The sequence below is a fragment of the Stomoxys calcitrans genome, chromosome 2 (genome assembly GCF_963082655.1).
Source record: "Stomoxys calcitrans chromosome 2, idStoCalc2.1, whole genome shotgun sequence".
Taxonomy (NCBI): domain Eukaryota; kingdom Metazoa; phylum Arthropoda; class Insecta; order Diptera; family Muscidae; genus Stomoxys; species Stomoxys calcitrans.
The window spans coordinates 189,864,911-189,888,609 of record NC_081553.1 but is presented as its reverse complement, the minus strand read 5'-3'; the positions used below and the strand labels follow the sequence as shown (position 1 = coordinate 189,888,609).

At 38.2% G+C, this 23,699-nt stretch overlaps 1 protein-coding gene across 3 annotated transcripts in view; it reads right to left on the bottom strand.

Annotated features, from left to right (window-relative positions):
- Positions 1-23,699, bottom strand: part of LOC131995053 (uncharacterized) — a 227,289-nt gene that overhangs the window by 146,424 nt on the left and 57,166 nt on the right. Inside the window, exon 2 of one of the 3 annotated variants that reach the window (XM_059362722.1) lies at positions 8,468-8,509. The exons of 1 other annotated variant lie outside the window; for it this stretch is intronic. In XM_059362722.1, coding sequence (XP_059218705.1) covers positions 8,483-8,509 — 27 coding nt within the window. In that variant the 3' untranslated portion in view covers positions 8,468-8,482. Of the gene's footprint in view, positions 1-8,467; positions 8,510-12,286; positions 12,375-23,699 lie in introns of those variants that run through there. One more of the 3 variants, XM_059362723.1, reaches the window with a different exon arrangement.

The following is a 23,699-nucleotide window of genomic DNA, read 5'->3' as shown; positions in this document are numbered from 1 at the left end:
TGCTATCCTTCCCACCACTCTCACTGGACAATAGCTTCATCGATTACTTCTTTATCTCAGCCTCCCATCCAGCATGGGCCACCGACGAATCGGTACTAATCACACCATCCGACGTCCCCCCACTTATTACACCCCCATCGACTCCTTCCTCATCCTAGCCTCCCATCCAGCACGGGCCACCGACGAATCGGTGCTAATCGAACCGTCCGACGTTCCCCCAACTGCTACACCCCCTCCTTACCCTTCGATCACTTAACAATCACCTTCAACATCCTCTCCAGATTCAAAAAAAAATTTCTCCGTCTAATCTGTCTCAAACTTGTCAAAAAAAATCCTCCACGAAATGCACCCGCACTGGCACTACCACCAGCGCCATTAACCACACCAGCTGACTTCCTACTGCCAGGTGGCAACTCACCACCTGGCACCACCTTCTCTTTCGAATTCGCAACCGCCACACCAGGCGAACCCAACTTGAGGCGCTTGCCATTCTCCCCACCACTCTCACTGGACAACAGTTCCATCGACTCCTTCTTCATCCTAGCCTCCCATCCAGCGCGGGTCACCGACGAATTGGTACTAATCACACCGTCCGACGTCCCCCCACCTGCTACACTCCCCTTCTTACCCATCGATCACTTAACCAATACCTTCAAGATCCTCTCCATTTTCAAAAGAACTCCTCCGGTTAACCTGTCTCAAACTGGTCAAAACAAATTCTCCACGAAATGCACCCAAATCACCCGCACTGGCACTACCACCAGCGCCATCAACCACACCAGCTGACTTCCTACTGCCAGATGGCATCTCGCCACCTGGCACCACCTTCTCTTTCTAATTCGCAACCGCCACACCAGGCGAACGCTGCTTAAACCGCTTGCTATCCTCCCCACCAGTCTCGCTGGACAATAGCTCCATCGAATCCTTCCCCTTCCTATGCTCCCATCCAGCGCGGGCCGCACCGTCCGACGTCCCCCACCCTAGAAGGCATCTTCCTTCACCTCTTCCCGTGATTTCACAATGGACGTCTTATGGCAGACTGCCACTTAAATCTAACTTAACCTTGACACAGACTTCTGTTATGACTTCAAGCGTCCGTGCCAAGTATGATTCGAATCCGTCTGACATAAGACCCTTAAGTGCCGATTCCACGATATGACTTCCTGAGACCATAGTGGCTGCAAACAATTCCTGATTGTATTGTTCTAAAATAATTAAAATACGAACTGAGTTAATGAAGGCAAATTTTTAGAGGAATCCAATGTCGTGGGTACCCAAGATTCGGCCATGCCGAATTGAGTACATTTTTATTTGTTATCTTATCCTTTCGGTAATTAATCGTAAGGCTCCTGGCCTATCACTAAGTTACTAGACTATGTAAGTCTCTTATCGTAATTTTTTTTATGAAAACCTTATACAGACAAATATTCATTGAAAATATTTAAAAAGGAACTGCCTCCAACTTAAGAGAGTTCGTGCCAAAGGAAAACGTTTAAGTACTTACTTCACGTACATAAAAGGAAACACAAAATTTTATGAAGAAAAGCATATTGTTATGATGATATAAAATTTACATAAAAATAAACAAAAAAAATATTTTCACACATACTTCAAAAATTATTTCATGCCCCACCATATCCATTCATTTACAGTACAAAAGTAAGAACATGCATTAAGGCATCTCCTTACAATTGTCCTTATGCTCCTCCGCCATACAAGGCTTTACTTGAAGCAATCAAGACATACAGACACAGACACATGAGGAAAGAAAAAACAAAAAAAAAAAAACAGCTATGGAAGACATTCTTGATACATATTCTCTTTTCCCACCATGCATACACGGATACAGACACGCCAAAAAAGAAAAATAATAATAAAAAAATAATGTAAAATTTCTTTTTAAAACAAACATCCACTCACATATGCACATCCTTATATGCCAATACAAATACTTATATAAACCAAAAGAAAACATGAAAACCTATGGAAATATTAAATCCCCACTCCCACCACAGAAGCAGCACCAACACCTTGGTGAACACTTCTTATGGTGACGGAACGAAAAAACCCCATGCATATGGCGATGGCGACGAGGAAGCAGCTCTAGAGATGAATGAATGACAAAGTGTAAATTTATTATAATGGCACCAGGACATTTCTTTTATAAAATTGAGCAGGAAACATAACGTAACACTTAAATAAGCACAGCAGTTGGAAAGGTAATAAATATCAACTTTTATTATAATAAAATAAAATAAAATAAAAAAAAATAAAATAATACAAAATAAAATAAAATATAATTAAATTTAATTAAATGAAATAAAATAAAATAAAATAAAATAAAATAAAATAAATTAAATAAAATAAAATAAAATAAAATAAAATAAAATAAAATAAAATAAAATAAAATAAAATAAAATAAAATAAAATAAAATAAAATAAAATAAAATAAAATAAAATAAAATAAAATAAAATAAAATAAAATAAAATAAAATAAAATAAAATAAAATAAAATAAAATAAAACAAAATAAAACAAAATAAAACAAAATAAAACAAAATAAAACAAAATAAAACAAAATAAAAATAAAATAAAACAAAAAAAAATAAAATAAATTAAAATAAAAAAATAAAAATAATAAAATAAAATAAAATAAAATAAAATAAAATAAAATAAAATAAAATAAAATAAAACTAAAATAAAATAAAATAAAGTAAAATAAAATAACATAAAATAAAATAAAATAAATAAAATAAAATAAAATAAAATAAAATAAAATAAAATAAAATAAAATAAAATAAAATAAAATAAAATAAAATAAAATAAAATAAAATAAAATAAAATAAAATAAAATAAAATAAAATAAAATAATACAAAATAAAATAAAATAAAATAAAATAAAATAAAATAAAATAAAATAAAATAAAATAAAATAAAATAAAATAAAATAAAATAAAATAAAATAAAATAAAATAAAATAAAATAAAATAAAATAAAATAAAATAAAATAAAATAAAATAAAATAAAATAAAATAAAATAAAATAAAATAAAATAAAATAAAATAAAATAAAATAAAATAAAATAAAATAAAATAAAATAAAATAAAATAAAATAAAATAAAATAAAGTAAAATAAAATTAAATAAAATTAAATAATATAAAATAAAATAAAATAAAATAAAATAAAATAAAATAAAATAAAATAAAATAAAATAAATAAAATAAAATAAAATAAAATAAAATAAAATAAAATAAAATAAAATAAAATAAAATAAAATAAAATAAAATAAAATAAAATAAAATAAAATAAAATAAAATAAAATAAAATAAAATAAAATAAAATAAAGTAAAATAAAATTAAATAAAATTAAATAATATAAAATAAAATAAAATAAAATAAAATAAAATAAAATAAAATAAAATAAAATAAAATAAAATAAAATAAAATAAATAAAATAAAAGAAAATAAAATAAAAAAAAAGTAAAATAAAATAAAATAAAATAAAATAAATGAATATAAAATAAAATAATTTAATAATATATATAAAACAATATAAAAAAATATAATAAAATAAAATAAAAAAAATAAAAAAATAAAATAAAATGAAAAATATAAAATAAATAAAAATGAAATAAAATAAAATAAAATGAAATAAAAAAATAAAATAAAATAAAATAAAATAAAATAAGATAAAATAAAAGAAAATAAATTAAAATAAAATAAAATAAAATAAAATAAAATAAAATAAAATAAAATAAAATAAAATAAAATAAAATAAAATAAAATAAAATAAAATTAAATAAAGTGAAATAAAATAAAACACAAAAAAATTCAAGATAATATATCTATCTATCTTTTTGATATCGGAAGGGGGCGAACAAAAAAAATAAAATAAAATAAAATAAAATAAAATAAAATAAAATAAAATAAAATAAAATAAAATAAAATAAAATAAAATAAAATAAAATAAAATAAAACACAAAAAAATACAAGATAATATATCTATCTATCTTTTTGATATCGGAAGGGGGCGGACAAAAAAAAAGTGTACCGATCAGGACAATATTAGATTCAAATGAAAGGTATTCACGATTACAATACAAATTTCATATTCAAAATTGTGTCCAAATAACTGGGGGCCGCCCCAACTCCAAAACACCCTAAAATGGGTTCATTGGATGAACATGACAATATGGGACTCAAATGAAAGGTATTCGGGAGTAGATTACGAATATGGTCAGGAAGATGAAATATGCTTTATAATTTGTTGATATTGGGAGGGGGCGGACCCTCCCCCTTACCCCAAAATTATTAACCAAAAATAAAAGTGAAACGATCGAGACAATATGTTACTCAAATGAAAGGTATTCAGGAGTAGAGTACGAATTTTTTGGTAATTGGGTCTAAGTAACTGGGAGCCGCCCTAACCCCAAAAACACCCTAAAATAGGTTTTATGGACGATCATAACAATATGGGACTCAAATGGAAGGTATTCGGGAGTAGGTTACGAATATGGGCAGGAAGATGAAACATGCTTTAAAATTTGTTGATATCGGAAGGGGGCGGACCCTCCCCGTTACCCCAAAACCACCCAAAAGTCACAAATGGACCGATAAAGACAATATGAATATCAAATGAAAGTACTGAAGAGTAAAATACGAATATGGTAGAATACGAATATGGAAATTAGATCCAAGTACCGAGGAAGTCGCCCTAACCCCACAATGTCTAACAGCAGACAAATGGGTCGGTCATATAAATATGGGGCTTAAATGAAAGGTATTCAGGAGTAGATAACGAACCCCAAAAACCCTCCAAATGGGCATATGACCCATCATGACTATATGGGACACGGTTTGTTTGTTTGTTCCGTAGAATCAAACAAGTAAAAAGGCGTTAAGTTCGGCCGGGCCGAACTTTGGATACCCACCACGTCGGGTATATATGTAAACCACCTTTCATCAAAATCCGGTGAATATTATGTCCCATAACAGTTATATCGAAATACGTTCCGATTTGGACCATATACTAATAATTACAAGTCATTGTAATATAACAAAATATTGGTCCTTTTGAAAGCTATATCTAAAAATAAACCGATCTGAACCATATACGACACGGATGTCTAAAATCCTAACATAAGTCACTGTGTCAAATTTCAGTGAAATCGGGCAATAAATGCGCCTTTTATGGGCCCAAGACTTTCAACCAAAACCTTAAATCGAGAGATCGGTCTATATGGCATCTATATCCAAATCTGAACCGATCTGGTAAAAATTGCAGAAAGTTATCGAAGAACCGAATGCAACTCACTGTCCCAAATTTTGGCGAAATCAGCCAATAAAAGCGCCTTTTATGGGCCCAAAACCTTATATCTAGAGACCGGTCTATATGGCAGCTTTATCCAAATCGGAAGCGATCAGAGCCATATTAACGAAGAATATCGAAGGACCTAATACAACTCACTGTTCCAAATTTTGGCGAAATCGAACATTAAATGCGCCTTTTAGGTGCCTATGACCTTAAATCGAGAGATCGGTCTATATGGCAGCCATATCTAAATCTGGACCTATCTGTGCCATATTGCAGAACGATTTCGACGGGCCTAACGCAACTCACTGTCCCAAATTTCGGCAAAATCGTACAACAAATGCGCCTTTTATGGGCCCAAGACCTTAAATCGAGAGTTCCGTCTATATCGCAACTATATCCAAATCTGAACCGATCTAGACCAAATTGAAGAAGGATGTCGACTGGCCTAATACAACACAAGTTCCCAAATTTCACCAAAATTGTATTATAAATGCGGCTTTTATGTGACTAAGACCCTAAGTCGGCGGATCGGTCTATATGGGGGCTATATGAAGATAGAGTCCGATATAGCCCATCTTCGAACCTAACCTGCCTATGGGCAAAAAAAGAATCTGTGCAAGGCTTTAGCTCAATATCTCTATTTTTTAAGGCTGTGGCGTGATTTCAACAGACTGAAGGACGGACATGGCTATATCGTCTCAGATTTTTACGCCGATCAAGAATATATACACTTCATATGGTCGGAAATGGATATTTCGATGTGTTGCAAACGGAATGACAAAATGAATATACCCCCATCCTTCGGTAGTGGGCATAAAAAGAGGGTGCGGATATTAATCCGCCCCATGGCACTATGGACATGCACCTAAATCAGTAATCGACTTGTTGTGCGCTCTAAATACTGAAAAAGTAACCTCGAAAGAGAAAATATAAGTTTGGAGTTCCGTGCTACTTACAAAAGCCCTAACCATCCCCATCTAAGTACTGGTATATTTTAGGTGCGAAAGCCGGGCAATGAAATAGGAAATGCTCCAATATCTCATCATATTCTCCAAATGCCCTACACATGCTAATTTCCGCACCGGTTTTGCACAAGAGAGCTCGCAATCCTATATGTCTCGTTATGATACCGAAAGCGATACTGACTTCCTTCTTACTTCCTGTCAGTAATAACCTAGACTTCTCCGTTTCACTGTTCCACAGTGTTACATGCGAGTTCGTCACCCACGCCCTTAACTCGGACTGCGTCGACCCAAAAGGCTTCGGGATAACTAAGCTTATTGACGGCAGTCCTCTGGCCTTCACCGCAAAATTACTATCCCTTTATTCTTGTTCATGATCTTACCAACCTGGTTGTTATTGCCCTTATGGCTACTCGCGTTAGCACCACACCACCTCAAGCATTCCGTGATCATCAGGATCACCACCTGCACGACTGTAGTATGGTCAGGCAGTCTTATACATATCTCAGTTTTCAATGTAGAACCCCAGGACCACTCTGTCCCCTAGCTATGATTCATCCGTGTAACATGATCTTCCAGATGGCTATACTAGGGTTCCGCCAGTCCAAGACAGTTTAGCTAACAGAAGTGTCTCGCACTCGACCTCAAATGTAGCCTCATGTTCTCTGAACCTGTTGTATGGTCCTTATGTTGCACGTTTTCTCCATAGCAGTCCACTGAGTCCACTACTAAGGCATAAGTAAGTATTGGTCTAATCACCTTGTCAGATATCGAAATCGTCTTATTGAGGAAACGTGAGGCGTTAAATTGACCCACATTCGTCTTCCTCGTGAACAGGCATATTTCGGACTTCTCTGGGTTAACAATGAGACCCCTATGTCTAGCTCAGTCATATGCCATATGCAAGACCTTTTCGGCCATTCTGCATAGCTGGTTGGGATTCTTACCTCTTAGAAGTATTATCTGCCTAGCAGACGGGTTAAAATCCCTCCTCACTAAGCATCCGTAATAGGTCATTTATGGTAGTCACCCAAAGGACTGTCGATAAAATGTCCCCCTGTAGCGTGCCCTGTGCCACTTTCTCCCTTATATTTATGTCATGGGAACCACATTTTATCCATCTGGATTATCCATATGGATTATCCAGTCTCTAAGGACCCGGTGCTGTTCTAAGGATTGGATTAGTGTGTCGTTCCGCACATTATTAAACGCCCCCTCGATGTCAATGCATACCGCCAATGTATACGTTTTGGTATCGAAGGATTCTTTTATTTTATGCACAACCTGGTGTAGGGCAGTCTCCACCGACCTTACGTTTTCATCTTGGCGGCGTCATTAACGCTATCGACCTGTTCGCAGAAAACTTGTCGATACTATCACATTGAATCATCACATCGATTGAGTCTATCCAATAGGTCTCCGCCCGAAATGAGTACCTCCCTAATAATTTAACTCCCCACATCTATTTCATCTGAAATACATTATAATTCATTGACCCAATGCTGTAACTATACAAATTTTATTCATATTGATGATACTCTTGCAACATTAACCGACATCACAGGGACAAAATGTCAAAAGCATTCTTAGAATATGAAAACCATCACAATATCACACCAATAACAAACCACAACCTCCCCTAACGGTCTAAGCGTTAATGGTAAATTTTGGTGTTTCGTTTACCTTTAGTACTCCACATCGTTTCTGCAGCACTTTTCTTGGGAATAATGCACATGCGAAGGTAGCTGGCAGGAAGGCAATGTCAGCAGCACTTGTGGTATTCCTGTTGATTCTTGTCATAATTGTTACAATATCTTCAATATGTAGTCGCAAGCATATCCAATTCCATAGCAAAAACAACTACAACAACAGAAGGTGTTTCCAAACACCAAACTCAAGTGCTTCGTAGACCTTGTTATACCCATCACCATAGGATAGGGGGTAAATTCATTTTTTTATACAGGGTGGCTGATGAATATTGCTACAATGATGAATATTGCTACATTTTTTTTCGGTGTATGGAATACATTTTTCTTTTATTCATGTTAAATTAAATTATTAAATTAATTATTAAATTATTATTAATTAAATTAATTAATTAATTAATTAAATTAATTATTAAATTATTATTATTAAATAGAAAAAAAGTTATTACATTTTTTTTTGGTAGCGGCTTTCATCAGCCACCCTGTACATCTTTAAAAAATCATACTCGTAGGAGATGTACTGAAAACTAAAGAAAAACGATATGTTTGAAATAAATATTTGAACAAAGAAGTAGGTGGTATCTATGTGATTCCCCTAAATCATCAAGCCCTTATGATGTATCACCGGCAGAATTAAAAACTGTCTCCGATGGAGGGACATACAGGTCATATTCATTCCAACAGCAGGAAAAACTCAGCACAAGAAGGCGAAAGATTTTCGCCGTAATAGTCTATCAATCTCGTTGCTTAAGACACTAGAAAGGCTAATGGAAATATTTCTTAGGACAAAGATCAGATGAGATCGCCTAACTCGGCTGCATAGTATGGACATTAACTGTATATTATTGTCTCTGGAGGACAAAGGAATAAAAATGGTCGCGTATGCAGATGATGCCGCAGTTGCACTGAAGAGAACGTTTCCCAACACCCTTAAAGATATGGTGCATGAAGTCGAATTGGGCTACCGAAAGTGGTCTAGTAATTACTCTAGCTTACCCGGAAGTTGTTCCTTTCAGAAAGAGAGGAGGAGAGAAAGATCCACTTACAGAAAGCGCAGGGTGTTTTGCTGGACAGGAAATTGAACTTCAAATCAAATGTTTTGGAAAGGGCAAGAAAGGCAACCCTAGCCCTATACACCTGCAAGGGAGCCATTGGCAAAAGGAGGGGTGTTAAATCCGCATGTCACGCACTGCGTGTATACTGCTCAGACCTATAATGCAATATGGTGTTGTGGTCTGGTAGACAGTGCTTCTAAAGTCCACCTACTGTTTAATTATCAGCCGCACTGAGAATGCCACCATCTGATGCACTGAATTAAATGCAACCCCTTTGCATCTGGATGTTGTGACTAGACAAATTGCTGCGACCACTGCGGTGAAGCTAAAAGAGCTTTCTCTTTGGTCAAGTGGCAGCTACGGATACTGTGTTATCCTTATGTTCCCGGTAGTGTGGATTACACCCTACCACTATTCCTGATTGAACCGACTGGTACTGCCATACCTTGGTAGAAGTAGTTACATAGAATTCTACACGGAAGGATTCAAACTAGACGACCAGGTGGGCTCTGAAAAACTTGAACTGGTCTTGTCGAGAAGGTTACCCATCCAGCTTATAATAAACCGGTGATAAATCATCAGGGCCTGGCCACTTAAAGAGGTCGAAACTTTTTATCTCCAAAGGATCTTCCAAAGGATGCGTCCGAAGAAGACGCCGAAGAAGAAGAGACTTTACAACATCTGGCACTCAGAAGGAGTTCCATTTTAGTCTCTCATTTTTTTTTTTTTGGGAACTTGTTTGGTTTAGCGAATGTGAACATTCAGTTGTTGGGCTTATAAATCTACCCTAACCATATAGATCTCATATAAACAGTTCTCGTGTTTTGACATATTGAGCCATTAGAAACCGATCTTGTTATTCGATTTGACTGAAATTGAAGTGATGGTGCATAATGATCCCGCAGTGAAAATAGGGTACTACATTTTTTGATATTTGAAGGGGGGGCGGACCTTCCCCCTTGCCATAATTTTCAGAAACGCCAGATCTCGGAGATGGGTGGTGCGATTTAAGTGAAATTCGGTGTGCTCTCATATATTGTAGTATCCTAAAAATAAAAATTTGGTATCCAAATTTCGGATGGGGTTCCTAGAGGGGCTGCCCCATCCTAAAACCTACCAAACATATATTTAGACCAATCACCACAATATGGGACTCAAAAGGAAGGTAATTATGGTAAGAAAACGTATCTGATATCCAATTGTCGGACCAAGTGCTAGGGGGACCACCCCAAGCCCCAAAACACCCCTAAATCGGACATATTTACCGACCACGGCAATATGGGACTCAAGTGAAAGGTATTTGCGAGTAGAATACGAATCTGAAATCCAAAAGTGGGATCATGTTTCTGGAGGTCCACCCCTTTCCCAAAACACCCCCCAAACAGGACTTATTTAGTGACCATGGGAATATGGGGCTTAAATAAAAGGTATTTGAATGTATTGGGTTGCCCAAAAACTAATTGCGGATTTTTTAAAAGAAAGTAAATGCATTTTTAATAAAACTTAGAATGAACTTTAATCAAATGTACTTTTTTTACACTTGTTTTCTAAAGCAAGCTAAAAGTAACAGCTGATAACTGCCAGAAGAAAGAATGCAATTACAGAGTCACAAGCTGTGAAAAAATTTGTCAACGCCGACTATATGAAAAATCCGCAATTACTTTTTGGGCAACCCAATAGAATACGAATCTGATAGCCAACTATGGGACCAAGTGTTTGGGGGGCCGCCTCTCACCAAAAACATCCCCCAAAGGGGACAAATTTACGACCATAGCAATATGGGGCTCAAATGAAAGGTCTTTGGGAGTAAAGCACAAATTTGTTATAAATATTCGAGAAAAGTGTCTATGGGGCCACCCCACAACACCACCTAAATAGTAAGTATTTTCTGACTATTGCAATATGAGGCTCATATAAGAGGGTTTTTAAAGTGGAACATGAATCCGATATATATTTTCAAGGCCAACTCACTGAGTGGCCGCCCATCCCCCAAAACACCCCCCAAGCCAGTCATGTTTGCCGACTATGGATATATGGGGCTCAAATTAAAGGTATGTGGGAGTAGACCACGTATCTGATATCAACATTAGAGGACAACTGTCTAGCGAACGTCCCACCATCATAACAACCCCCAAATAGGACGTATTGGCTGACCAAGACAATTTGGGTCTTAAAGAGAGTAGAACTAAATATTCATAGTTTTTAGGGCCAATACCCCAAACCGAACATATTTGCTGACTGTTGTTGTTTAAATGAGATTAGAAAATTGATATCCAATTTTGAGGGCAATGGCAATATGGAGTTCAAATAAATGGCATATAGATATATGAGAATAGAGCATGTTGCTGATATATTTTCCGGGCTTAGTGTTTGGGGGACCACCCCACTCCCCAAAACGCCTCTAAATCGGGCATATATTCCGACCATGACAATGTGGGGCTTAAATGAAAGGTATTGGGTGGTAGAGCAAGAATTGATACCCATTTTCGGGACCAATACTAACTTGATATCCAAATGTAGGAACATGTATTTAGGGCATCACCCCTTTCCCAAAACACCCCCAAAGGAAAAAATTTTTCGACCATGACAATATGTGGCTCGAATTTGATAACCTATTTTGTGGCCATGTGTTTGGGGGACGCCTCATCCTGTAAACTCCTCTTAAGCCAATGGCAATATGGGATTAAAATAAAGGGCCAAGTATCTGGGGGACCACCTCTCCCCCGAAAACACTACTAAATCAGACATCATGAGACATCATCATCGAAGTATTTTAAGGATGGAGTACACCTTACATCCAAACTTGAATTCGTAGACCAATAAAGATCATATGGGATTCATATAAAGGCACTTATATTCTTAAACAGTTAGTCAAGCGATATACTATTTGCGTTGCATGGTATTTCACTAAAAGATCTTTAATTGTCGAAAATAAAAATTCCAAGGAAACTTTTGTCCCATATAAAGCAAAAGAAGGCGCAGCGGAGCGGGACCGGGTCAGCTAGTTTTATATAGATTTTAAGCAGAATTCATGGTGGTGGCCGGCTGAGCACCCTTTTACTCGTTAGGTTTGACTTCTTCACCTCTTGTTTATAAGATATCATATAAAATTATACTAAAAACGTTTAGACTAGTCATAATAGCTACAGACTCAATAATTCACCAAAAAAAAGAGCAATTGCTATAAAAGTCCTTAAAATAGCTTTGTTTCCGTCACATTTATCACAGTGTTTGCTTGCGTTTGCTTAATATCATCACAAATATTGGCAATATCATTATGTTGGCTGACAATCATATTAAAGATGCCTTTCTTCCTTCAAAGGACACATCATCATCACTGTCCGTTGTCGATGGAATGAAATAATAAAGAAAATATTAATAACTTATGCAAATACAATTATTATTAATATAATGACAAGGAATCGATGAAAATATGAATAACTGAGTAACGGACTGCAGTCGATTATTATGGCACAAGGGCCAAAGCAAATAAACACCACATCATTGGGGAAAGGAGAGCAGGAGCAACACAAAAGTCCCAACAAATAACTCAATAAATAAATGTCGAAATAATTCATGTACGTTTCGCAAACGAAACGTAACGAAACGAAACGAGCAAAGTCTTATAATAAAATATTCATTAAACAATATATTTACTCGTTTTGTATTTGTATAGGACTAAAGTAGTTGAGGTAGTCTGATTGGTTTGGCAACATGCACACCAATCTCTTGGAATGATCAAAGAAGATTTTTATTATTATTGAATTCTACTTAAACCAGGGCACAAAAAAGTAATAAATTATAAGAAAATTAAATTTCTTATGAAATTGATATTGAATTGAGTATTTAAAAGGACGATGCAATAATTCAATTGTCATGTCGCATTTGTATTGCATACTTTTAGGATTTGAATATTATATTTTCCATTAATTGAATAAAACATCTTTTTTATGCAATGGCTATGAATGTATGACGAACCATAAGCTTCAGTATGCCTACAACGTTCCTTGACAAATGCTCTGCACAGGTTGTTCCACATAAAATACAATATATTCTCAACCCTAAGGTATCAGAGGGTTGTAGCAAGAAGCAACCCCACTATGGCTTGGTGTACAAATTGAGTAACATGCGGCTTGTGAGTGTGTAATTTTTCTAAACTATGGAATTTGACTGATTCTGATGAGATTTTGCTCTCAGCCTGACTTCATAAAATAAATTTTCTCTTGAAAGGCATAACAAACTATTCCCGTATATTTAAGTATTTCGAACATATTCATATTCCGATTCGGATGAAATTCTGCAGGTCAAAAAAACAAAAAAAAGAAGGGCAAAAGTCGGGCGGTGCCGACTGTATAATACCCTACAGCTACCCTATAAATACAATGAGGGACCTTTGTCCAATTCTGAACCAATTTTGATGGACCTCGGCGAGCAAATATGTTCAAACTGTAAAAATTACGGTTGACAAATGGCAAACTATTAAAAATCTGACGAACATATATGTGGGAGCTATATCTAATTCTGAACCGATTTCGAACAAACTTCTCAGATAATGTGGCAGTCGTCGAGGAAAGCGTTGTACAAAATTTTGGCAAGATTGGTCAAACAATGCGCTTGCAGTGGCTCTTGGGGTAAAAATCTGGCCATATACATATATGACAGCTATATCTAAATCTGGGCCGATTTCTATGAAATTCAATAGTAATATTGAGAGTCATAAGAAAATCCCTCCTGCCAAATTTCGACAGAATCAGTTAACAATTGAGCACTTTTTTGCAATATTTCTCCAAATCGGACGAACATATATATGAGCGAACCGATTTCGAGCAAACTCTTCAGATACTGTGGCAGTCGTCGAGGAAAGCGTTTTGCAAAATTTTGCCAAGATTGGTCAAACAATGCGCTTGCAGTGGCTCTTCGGGTAAACATCTGGCCATATACATATATGACAGCTATATCTAAATCTGAACCGATTTCCCTGAAATTCACCAGTAACATTGAGAGTCAAAAGAAAATCCTTCCTGCAAAATTTCAAGAAAATCCGTTAACAAAAGACCATTTCATTGCTTTATTACTGAAAATCGGATGAACATATATATGGGAGCTATATCTAAATCTGAACCGATTTCAAGCAAACTCCTCAGATACTGTGGCAGTCGTCGAGGAAAGCGTTTTGCAAAATTTTGGCAAGATATGTCAATAAATGCGCTTACTGTGACTCTGGAATTTAAAATCGGGCGATATATACATATGGGAGCTATATCTAAATCTGAACCGATTTCCCTGAAATTCACCAGTAACATTGAGAGTCAAAAAAAAATCCCTCCTGCAAAATTTCAAGAAAATTCGTTAACAAAAGACCATTTTATTGCAAAATTTCTGCAAATCGGATGAATATATATATGGGAGCTATATCTAAATCTGAACCGATTTTGACCAAACTCTATGTATATTGTGGTAGTCGTTGAAGAAAGCACTGTGCAAAATTTTGGCAAGATTGGTCAATAAATGTGCTTACAGTGGCTCTAGGAGTGAAAATCGGGCGATATATATATATGAGAGCTATATCTAAATCTGAACCGATTTCAATAAAATTCAAAAATAATGTCGAGAGTCTTAAAAAATCCTTCCTGCCAAATTTCGAGAGAATCGGTTAACAAATGACCATTTTATTGCATTATTACTGAAAATTGGACGAACATATATATGGGAGCTATATCCAGATCTGAACCGATTTTTTCCAATTTCAACAGGCTTCGTCTCTAGGCCGAACAACATGCCTGTACCAAATTTGAAGACGATCGGATGAAAACTTCGACCTGTATCAAAACACCTCCTATCAATTTTCAGCAAAATCTGACAAGAATTTCGCCATCTGGAGGCTCATGAAATCAAAATCCAAGATCGGTCTTCATCGCAATATACGCACGATCTATATACGCACTTCACCAAGACATTGTGTTATTCGCACCATAGTAGATACAGATGTGGAGGGTTTCAGTACAAATCGCTGTGTCAAATTTCAGCAATAAATGTGGCTGCTATGGGTCATAGATCTTAAGTCGGGAGATCGGTTTTTATTGGGGGTATTTTAGGTCATTGTCCGATTTGAACCATACTCAGTATCCCGAGGATCCCAATTCAAATAACTGTGCCAAATGGCATCTATGGACCTTAGACCTGAAATTTGGGAGATCGGTCTATATGGAGGGTACATCACGACATTGTCTGATTTGGATTTTATTCAATATGGATGTCCATGGCTCCAAGACAACTTGCTGTGCCGAATTTCAACAAAATTTAGAAAAATGGGCCTTAGAACTTAAAATAGGAGATCGGTCTATATTGGTCTTCCAACACGCAGGGGATGTCCCCTATATATGCAGTGCATTGTGTTGGAAATTAGGAAAGTTAAGGGTTGGAGGGGGGAAAGAGGGCGTAGTGTTTATTTATATTCGTCTAAAATTTTTAAACGTCAATGTCGGTGGGAAAGACATTAGCCGGAAGACGATTCCACATCCCAATGGTTCGGACGAAAAAAGAGTTTTCTCGGTAATGCATGGTTCGGGCTCGAAAAGAGGTATTCACCCATTATCCTGTGGCCTCCTCGCCATTGCGGGGCAGTGAAACATCAACTCCTCCCAGTCATCGCACATCCTGCATAAGTCAATCCTATCCTTGCAACCAGCGCGACGTCAAAGACCTGACGCTCTAATGACCAGTCAGGACTCCTATTAGCAGGCCTAAGCCATGCTTTCTTAGTCCAAAGATAAGTGACGTCCTGTTTCGCGAATACTCGGCCCCAGGGCCTTTGGCACCCTATAATCTACAGCTCTAGCCGACCCTACCAAGAAGCTAGCACAGCGGAGGTTTCACTGATTCAACAGATCTGCGTACATCCTACAAAAGTCTGTCCCTCCCTGGACCTAGCGCGTGGTCAACATTTAAATTACCAATAAGTCCTCCTGTAAGCAACGTCCTGCTTCGCGAAAAAATCAGCCACAGGACCTTTGACACTCTATAACCTACAGCACTAACCCACGCCTTATTCGTGCAATCATCTTAAGGCCTCCACATTACCAAAAATCTCGCAAAGTGGAGGTTTCACTGATTTTATAGATCTGCGGCAATTAGCGATGCAATCCTGCCCAGTTCGTCTGCCGCTTCGTTCCGCCACAACTTGACGGCCTGGGATTCTGCAAGGCCTGATAGCCTTACCCATGGTTCAAAAAAGTTCTTTGCATCTTCTAACCAGTTTTAACCTCACGTGGCCGGACGCCAGAGTCTTCAGCTCTGCCTGACTAGTCTGATCGGGCCGCCTGACTAGACTGATCTGCCGTGACGGTCTGATCGGGCCGCCACTCCCACAGCAACATCATATTCGTGCCTTCAGAATCGCAAAAACCTCCTCCTTAAAGACTCTGCATCTATCCGGAAGCCTATAAGATTCCCTATTGCTAGGGAATTCAATGAAGAATCCTGTTCCAATGCCCGAATTCAATGTAGAACCATCTATGTATACAGAGGATGCCGGGAAGGACGGGATTCCCCCAACCCAGAGATCCCTTTGCGGGAAAACGACCTCCGAGTCATCAACAAAAAAAGAATCCCCTGGTATCTAATCTGCATACAGCATGGCGCCACGTCATGGCAACACCATCCCCCCGCTGAACAGAAAAGTGGCTTAAGTCAAAGGAGCTCCATGTACCTGACTCCTCAGTCTGATAAAAATCGTTGTTGGCACACACCCACCATATAGGTGCATAGGCAACATAGGATAGAATATGGCATTCAGCGCCTCTATGTGGGCATTTCGTCTAGCCCCAGAGATTAGCACTAGCGCGGTCCACTGTACCTTCTCGATCTTTCTACGAAAGCCACAGTTGATCATAGCTTTGTGCCACACCAGACCAGATCATAGGAGCGAATTGGCCGAATGATCTCCGTAAACATCCAATGCACCGTCCTCGGCCTTAGGGCCTAACTCATTTATATCGAGTTGTGACCCTTTCCTTCACGTTTTCTATCAAATTTAGATTCTGGTAAAACTCACCCCCAATTACTTGGCCTCCTCCCCTATCAGCACAGGTCCCTAAAAAGCACTCAGTTTCTCAACCACTATGATGAAGACATCGTCCGCGTAGGCGACTACCTCAACCCTCTCCCTCTCGAAAGATCTTTGAATCCCATTTTATCACCAAAAGCCACAATAGAGGAGATGAAACTCTTCCTTGCGGAGTTCCTCTGGCCACAATCTTCCTTATCGAGCCCTCTGCCAGTGATGCGTTGATAACCCGGCCTTTCAGCATCGTATCGAACCAGTTAACTAAAAGAGGTGGACCTTTATGTCCACCAGAGCGCAATGTAAGGATTCCAAGAAGGCTTCCAACGTGAAGTCGCCTACACCCCAATTTTCTCTCGATGTAGCCAACCACAAAGTTCACGTTATTAAAAATCCCTTCTGTGTCCAGGAAGGCCTCCAACGCGAAGTCGCCCACATCCCAATTTCCTCTCGATGTAGCCAACCACATCTCATGGAGGGCACTATCAACCAACAGGCCCTTTGTGTACCCATGCTGATAACCGCATACCAGTGAAGGGTCGAGACGGTTCTTAATGCATATGGCAATGCGAGACTTTTTGGCATGTAGTCCTTGGGTAGAGAATGGCTCGGTTTTCCGCTTTGGGGATATAAGCCAACCTAATCTCTCGCCTCGAGAGCCTTCAGAATCCCAAAGACCTCCGCCTTAAAGACGCTGCACCCATCGAGAAGTGCATAAATTTCCCTGATGCCAAGGAATTCAATGAAGACTCCTGCTCCAGTGCCCGATTTCAATATAGATCCATCTGTGCATACAGAGGATGCCGGGAAGAACGGGATGCCCCCAAACCCAGAGATCCCTTTGCGGGAAAACGACCGCCGAGCCATCAACAAAGAAAGACTCCCCTGGTATCTAAACCGCATACAGCATGGCGCTACGCCATTGCAACACCATCCCTCCGCAGAACAGAAAAGTGACCTATTACAGAGAAGCTCCTGAGTACCTCAGTCCAATGGCAGTCTGATGACCACCATCGCACAGAGGTTAATATAAAAGACCATCAGAAACAAGTAAAAGCGTGCTAAGTTCGGCCGGGCCGAATCTTATATACCCTCCACCATGGATCGCATTTGTCGAGTTCTCTTCCCGGCATCTCTTCTTAGGCAAAACAGAATATAAGCAAAAGGTTTGCTTTGCTATTAGAGCGATATCAAGATATGGTCCAGTTTGGACCACAATTAAATTATATGTTGGAGACCTGTGTAAAATGTCAGCCAATTCGAATATGGGAGCTGTATCAGGCTATAGACCGATTCAGACCTTAATAAACACGTATGTTGACGGTCATGAGAGAATCCTTCGTACAAAATTTCAGGCAAATCGGATGCGACCTCTACAGGCTCAAGAAGTCAAGATCCCAGATCGGTTTATATGACCGCTCTATCAGGTTATGAACCGATTTGAACCATACAGTTGTTGGATATCATAACAAAACACGTCGTGCAAAAATTCATTCAAATCGGATAAGAATTGCGCACTCTAGAGGCTCAAGAAGTCAAGATCCCAGATCGGTTTATATGACCGCTATATCAGGTTATGAACCGATTTAAACCATACTTGGCACAGTTGTTGGATATCATAACAAAACACGTCGTGCCGAAATTCATTCAAATCGGATAAGAATTGCGCACTCTAGAGGCTCAAGAAGTCAAGACCCAAGATCGGTTTATATGACAGCTATATCAGGTTATTGACCGATTTGAACCATACTTGGCACAGTTGTGTGATATAATAACAAAACACGTTGTGCAAGATTTCATTCCAATCGGATGAGAATTGCGCACTCTAGAGGCTCAAGAAGTCAAGACCCAAGATCGGTTTATATGGCAGCTATATCAAAACATGGACCGATATGGCCCATTTACAATACCAACCGACCTACACTAATAAGAAGTATATGTGCAAAATTTCAAGCGTCTAGCCTTACTCCTTCGGAAGTTAGCGTGCTTTCGACAGACAGACGGACGGACAGACAGACGGACGGACATGGCTAGATCGACATAAAATGTCGCGAGGATCGAGAATATATATACTTTATGGGGTCTCAGACGAATATTTCGAGTAGTTACAAACAGAATGACGAAATTAGTATACCCCCCATCCTATGGTGGAGGGTATAAAAATATTCAGCGGTGGTTTTCCCCTCCTAATGCTGGCAACATGCCACGTAAAACTTTTCTCAAAAAGAGGTGTCGCACTGCGGCACGCCGTTCGGACTCGGCTTTAACTTGAATCAGACTGGATTCATTGATATGTGAGAAGTTTGCCCCTGCTCCTTAGTGGAATGTTCATGGGCAAAATTTGCATTTGCAACCACTCGCCATCCAGTCGGTATATAGCCCAGCAAAACGCAGCTCCAAAAAATCACCCCAAGGAACCGCGTGACAATCGGTTCTGCACTTTGCAGCATAGCAGGCAGTACGCCATCCAGTCTCGTTGACTTGTAGGGTTCAAACGAATTCACCAACCAGACGATCTTCCCCTCCGTTATCATATCCTCATCCACGGACAGTGACTCGCCACTATGTTGTGTAAGAGGCACATCGATACCATTCTGGTTAAATGACCCGCTGGCCACTTCCGAGTACCCATAAAGCTAACAAAATTGTTTAAATTTTCAGCCCAATTCGTTTTGTTCCATCTGAAGGTTTTTTTGCCACTTGAACTTTTTAAGCTAAATACCCAATGGCCTTTAAGGTAAATTGCTATTTCTTATCCTTCAAAGAGGAAACATCATTTTCTCCCTAGTTGGGCTACTTGAATTATGTCTTGTCATGTTGGGCATTCATCCATCGATCTTTGTGGATTCTAGGATACGTGTCTTTCGGTATTTTAAGTTACTATTTCCTGTCGTATAACAAGAAATATTAAATAATTTTTATATTATTGTGGTGTGCTGTGTTCTGTTGTGGTGCAGTGAAGGGTAGCAATGCTCAACCGTTCTATGGACAGAGTGGGGTAAACCCATTCATTCATTGAAGCATATATGAATTTATTGTTCTGCACTTTCGTTTCGACATGAATTGTATTTATTTGCATTTAAATCGGATTTACGTTATAAATGTATAAAAACTATACAAACAGACAAACGCATTTTCATACAAATATGCACATCTACATTCATATGTGCTTATGGTATATACCACAAGTAAGAAAGTTTTGTGTGTGTGTGTGTGTGCGTACGTGTGTGCTATGGTACACAAGAACACTTTCCACATTCCTTTGCAGGAATACGTAGTACGTCCTGCCACCCTTGTCTCTGTCACTCTCCACACTCTATAAGTTTTTTCGAAAAAGAAAAAAACGCCTGCAATGGCATCATTTATAGGTAGATAATGTTTTATTCGCAAAATAAAATAAATGGATGGATGGCAAAAGAGGGTCACTTCGAGACACTTGGACAGTACGGGAGCATAGATATTAGATGGGGTCTAAGGACAAGTAGGATTTATGGAGCCTAACACAACTCACTGTCCCAAATTTGGGCGAAATCGGACAATAAATGCGCCTTTTATGGGCCCAAAACCTTAAATCGAGATATCGATCTATATGGCAGCTATATCAAAATCTGGGCCGATCGAGGCTAAATTGACGAAGGATGTCAAAGAGCCTAACACAACTCACTGTCTCAAATTTCAGCAAAATCGGATAATAAATGTGGCTTTTATGGGCCTAAGACCCAAAATCGGAGGATCGATCTATATGGCAGATATATCCAAATCTGCACCGATAAGGGCTTAGTTAAAGTAAGATGTAAAAGGGCCTAAGGCAACTCACTATCACAAATTTCAGCAAAATCGCATAATAAATGTGGCTTTTATAGGTCTAAGACCCTAATCGAAAGATCGGTCTATATTGCAGCAATATGTAAATCTGAACCGATCTAGTTCAATTTAACGAAGGTTGTCGGAGGGCCTAGCGCAACCAACTGTCTCAAATTTCAGCCAAATCGGATAATAAATGTGGCTTTTATGGGCCTAAGACCCACAATCGGAGGATCGGTCTATATGGCACCTATATCCAAATCTGAACCGATCAGGGCTAAGTTAAAGAAAGATGTGGAACGGCCTAAGACAACTCACTGTCCCAAGTTTCAGCAAAATCGGATAATAAATGCAGCTTTTATGGGCCTAAGACCCTAAATCGAAGAATCGGTCTTTATGGCAGCTATATCCAAATCTAGACCGATCTGGGCCAAATTCGCGAAGAAAGTCAAAGAGCCTAACACAACTCACTGTCCCCAGTTTCAGCAAAATTGGATAATAAATGTGGCTTATGGGCCTAATACCCTAAATCGGCCGATCGGTCTATATGGGGGTTATATCAAGATATAGTCCGATATAGCCCATCTTCGAACTTAACCTGCTTATGGACCAAAAAAGAATCTGTGCAAAGTTTCAGCTCAATATTTCTATTTTTAAAGACTGTAACGTGATTTCAACAGACAGCCGGTCAGACGGACATGTCTAGATCGTCTTAGATTTTTACGCTGATCAAGAATATATATACTTTATAGGGTTCGGAAATGGATATATCGATGTGTTGCAAACGGAATGACAAAATGAATATACCCTCATCCTTCGGTGGTGGGTATAAAAAGTCTCAGTTTGGTGCGGTTTATGGGCTGGTGGCATCATTGGACCGTACTTCTTTAAAGATGATGCGAATCGTAACGTAACTGTGAATGGTGAGCGCTATCGTGATATGATATCCAACCTTTTTGCCCAAAATGCAATAGCTTGACTTGCATGACATGTGGTATTAACAAGACGGTGCCATATGCCACACAGCATGCTTAAAAATTGACTTTATGAGAGGCTAGTTCAATGAACATATTATTTCTCGTTTGGGATCGATCAATTGGCCGCTTAGATCGTGCAATTTAAAGCCTTTAGACCATTTTTTGAGGGGCTATGTTAAAGCTGATTTCTGTACTGACAAGCCCTCTTCAACTAGCGCATTTTAAGACAATATATTTAGAAGCATTTGTTCGCGACATACCGGCCGAAATGTTGGAAAGAGTATGCCAAAATTGAACTAAGCGGATGGACCATTTGAGGCGCAGTCACGGTCAACATTTGCATGAAATAATCTTTAAATGTTAAATTATATAGACCGCGCTATCGATTCAAATAAAGATTTCATGCGTTTTTCAGAATTTTATGTGTTTTTATACCCTCCACCATAGGAAGGGGGTATACAAATCTCGTCATTCTGTTTGTAACAACTCGAAATATTTGTCTGAGACCCCATAAAGTATATATATTCTTGATAGTAGCGACATTTTATGTCGATCTAGCCATGTCCGTCCGTCTGTCCGTCCGTCTGTCCGTCCGTCCGTACGTCGAAAGCACGCTAACTTCCGAAGAAGTAAAGCTAGCCACTTGAAATTTTGCACAAATACTTCTTATTAGTGTAGGTCGGTTGATATTGTAAATGGGCCATATCGGTCCATGTATTGATATAGCTGCCATATAAACCGATCTTGGTTCTTGACTTCTTGAGCCTCTAGGGGGCGCAATTCTTATCCGATTGGAATGCAATTTTGCACGAGGTGTTATGTTATCATATCCAACAGTTGTGCCGTGTATGATTCAAATCGGTTCATAACCTGATATAGCTGCCATATAAACCGATCTTGGATCTTAACTTCTTGAGCCTTTAGAGAGCGCATATCTTATCTGATTGGAATGAAATTTTGCACGACGTGTTATGTTATCATATCCAACAGTTGTGCCATGTATGATTCAAATCGGTCCATAACCTGATATAGCTGCCCTATAAACCGATCTTGGTTCTTGACTTCTTGAGCCTCTAGAGGGCGCAATTCTTATCCGATTTGAATGAATTTTTGCACGACATGTTTCGTCATGACTTCCAATAAATGTGCCAAGTATGGTTCAAATCTGTTCATAACCTGATATAGCTGCCATATAAACCGATCTGGGGTCTTGACTTCTTAAGCCTCTAGAGGTCGCAGTTATTATCCGATTTGTCTGAAATTTTGTACGACGGATCCTCTCATGACCATCAACTTACGTGTTAAGCATGGGCTGAATCGGTCTATAGCCTGATACAGCTCCCATATATATATCAATCTCTCTATTTTACTTCTTGAGTCCCTAAAGGGCGCAATTCTCATTCGAATTGGCTGACATTTTACACAGGTCTCCAACATGTAATTTAATTGTGGTCCAAACCGGACCATATCTTAACATCGCTCTAATAGCAGCGGAAATCTTTTCTTTTATCCTTTTTTTTTGCCTAAGAAGAGATGCTGGGAAAAAAACTCGACAAATGCGATCCATGGTGGAGGGTATATAAGATTCGGCCCGGCCGAACTTGGCACGCTTTTACTTGTTTTTTTTTTGTTTTTTTTTTTTCAAAAACTTTCCTATAGCTCTTAGAAAATCTTCCTTTACATATAACACTTAACAAAGATTGACACTTTGTCCTACTGGCTGTCTCATTATACCCTAAGCCACCACTGTGGTACAGTGTATTATAGATTTATGATTTTGTTTGCAACGCTAAGAAGGAGAACAGCTAGACCCATTGAT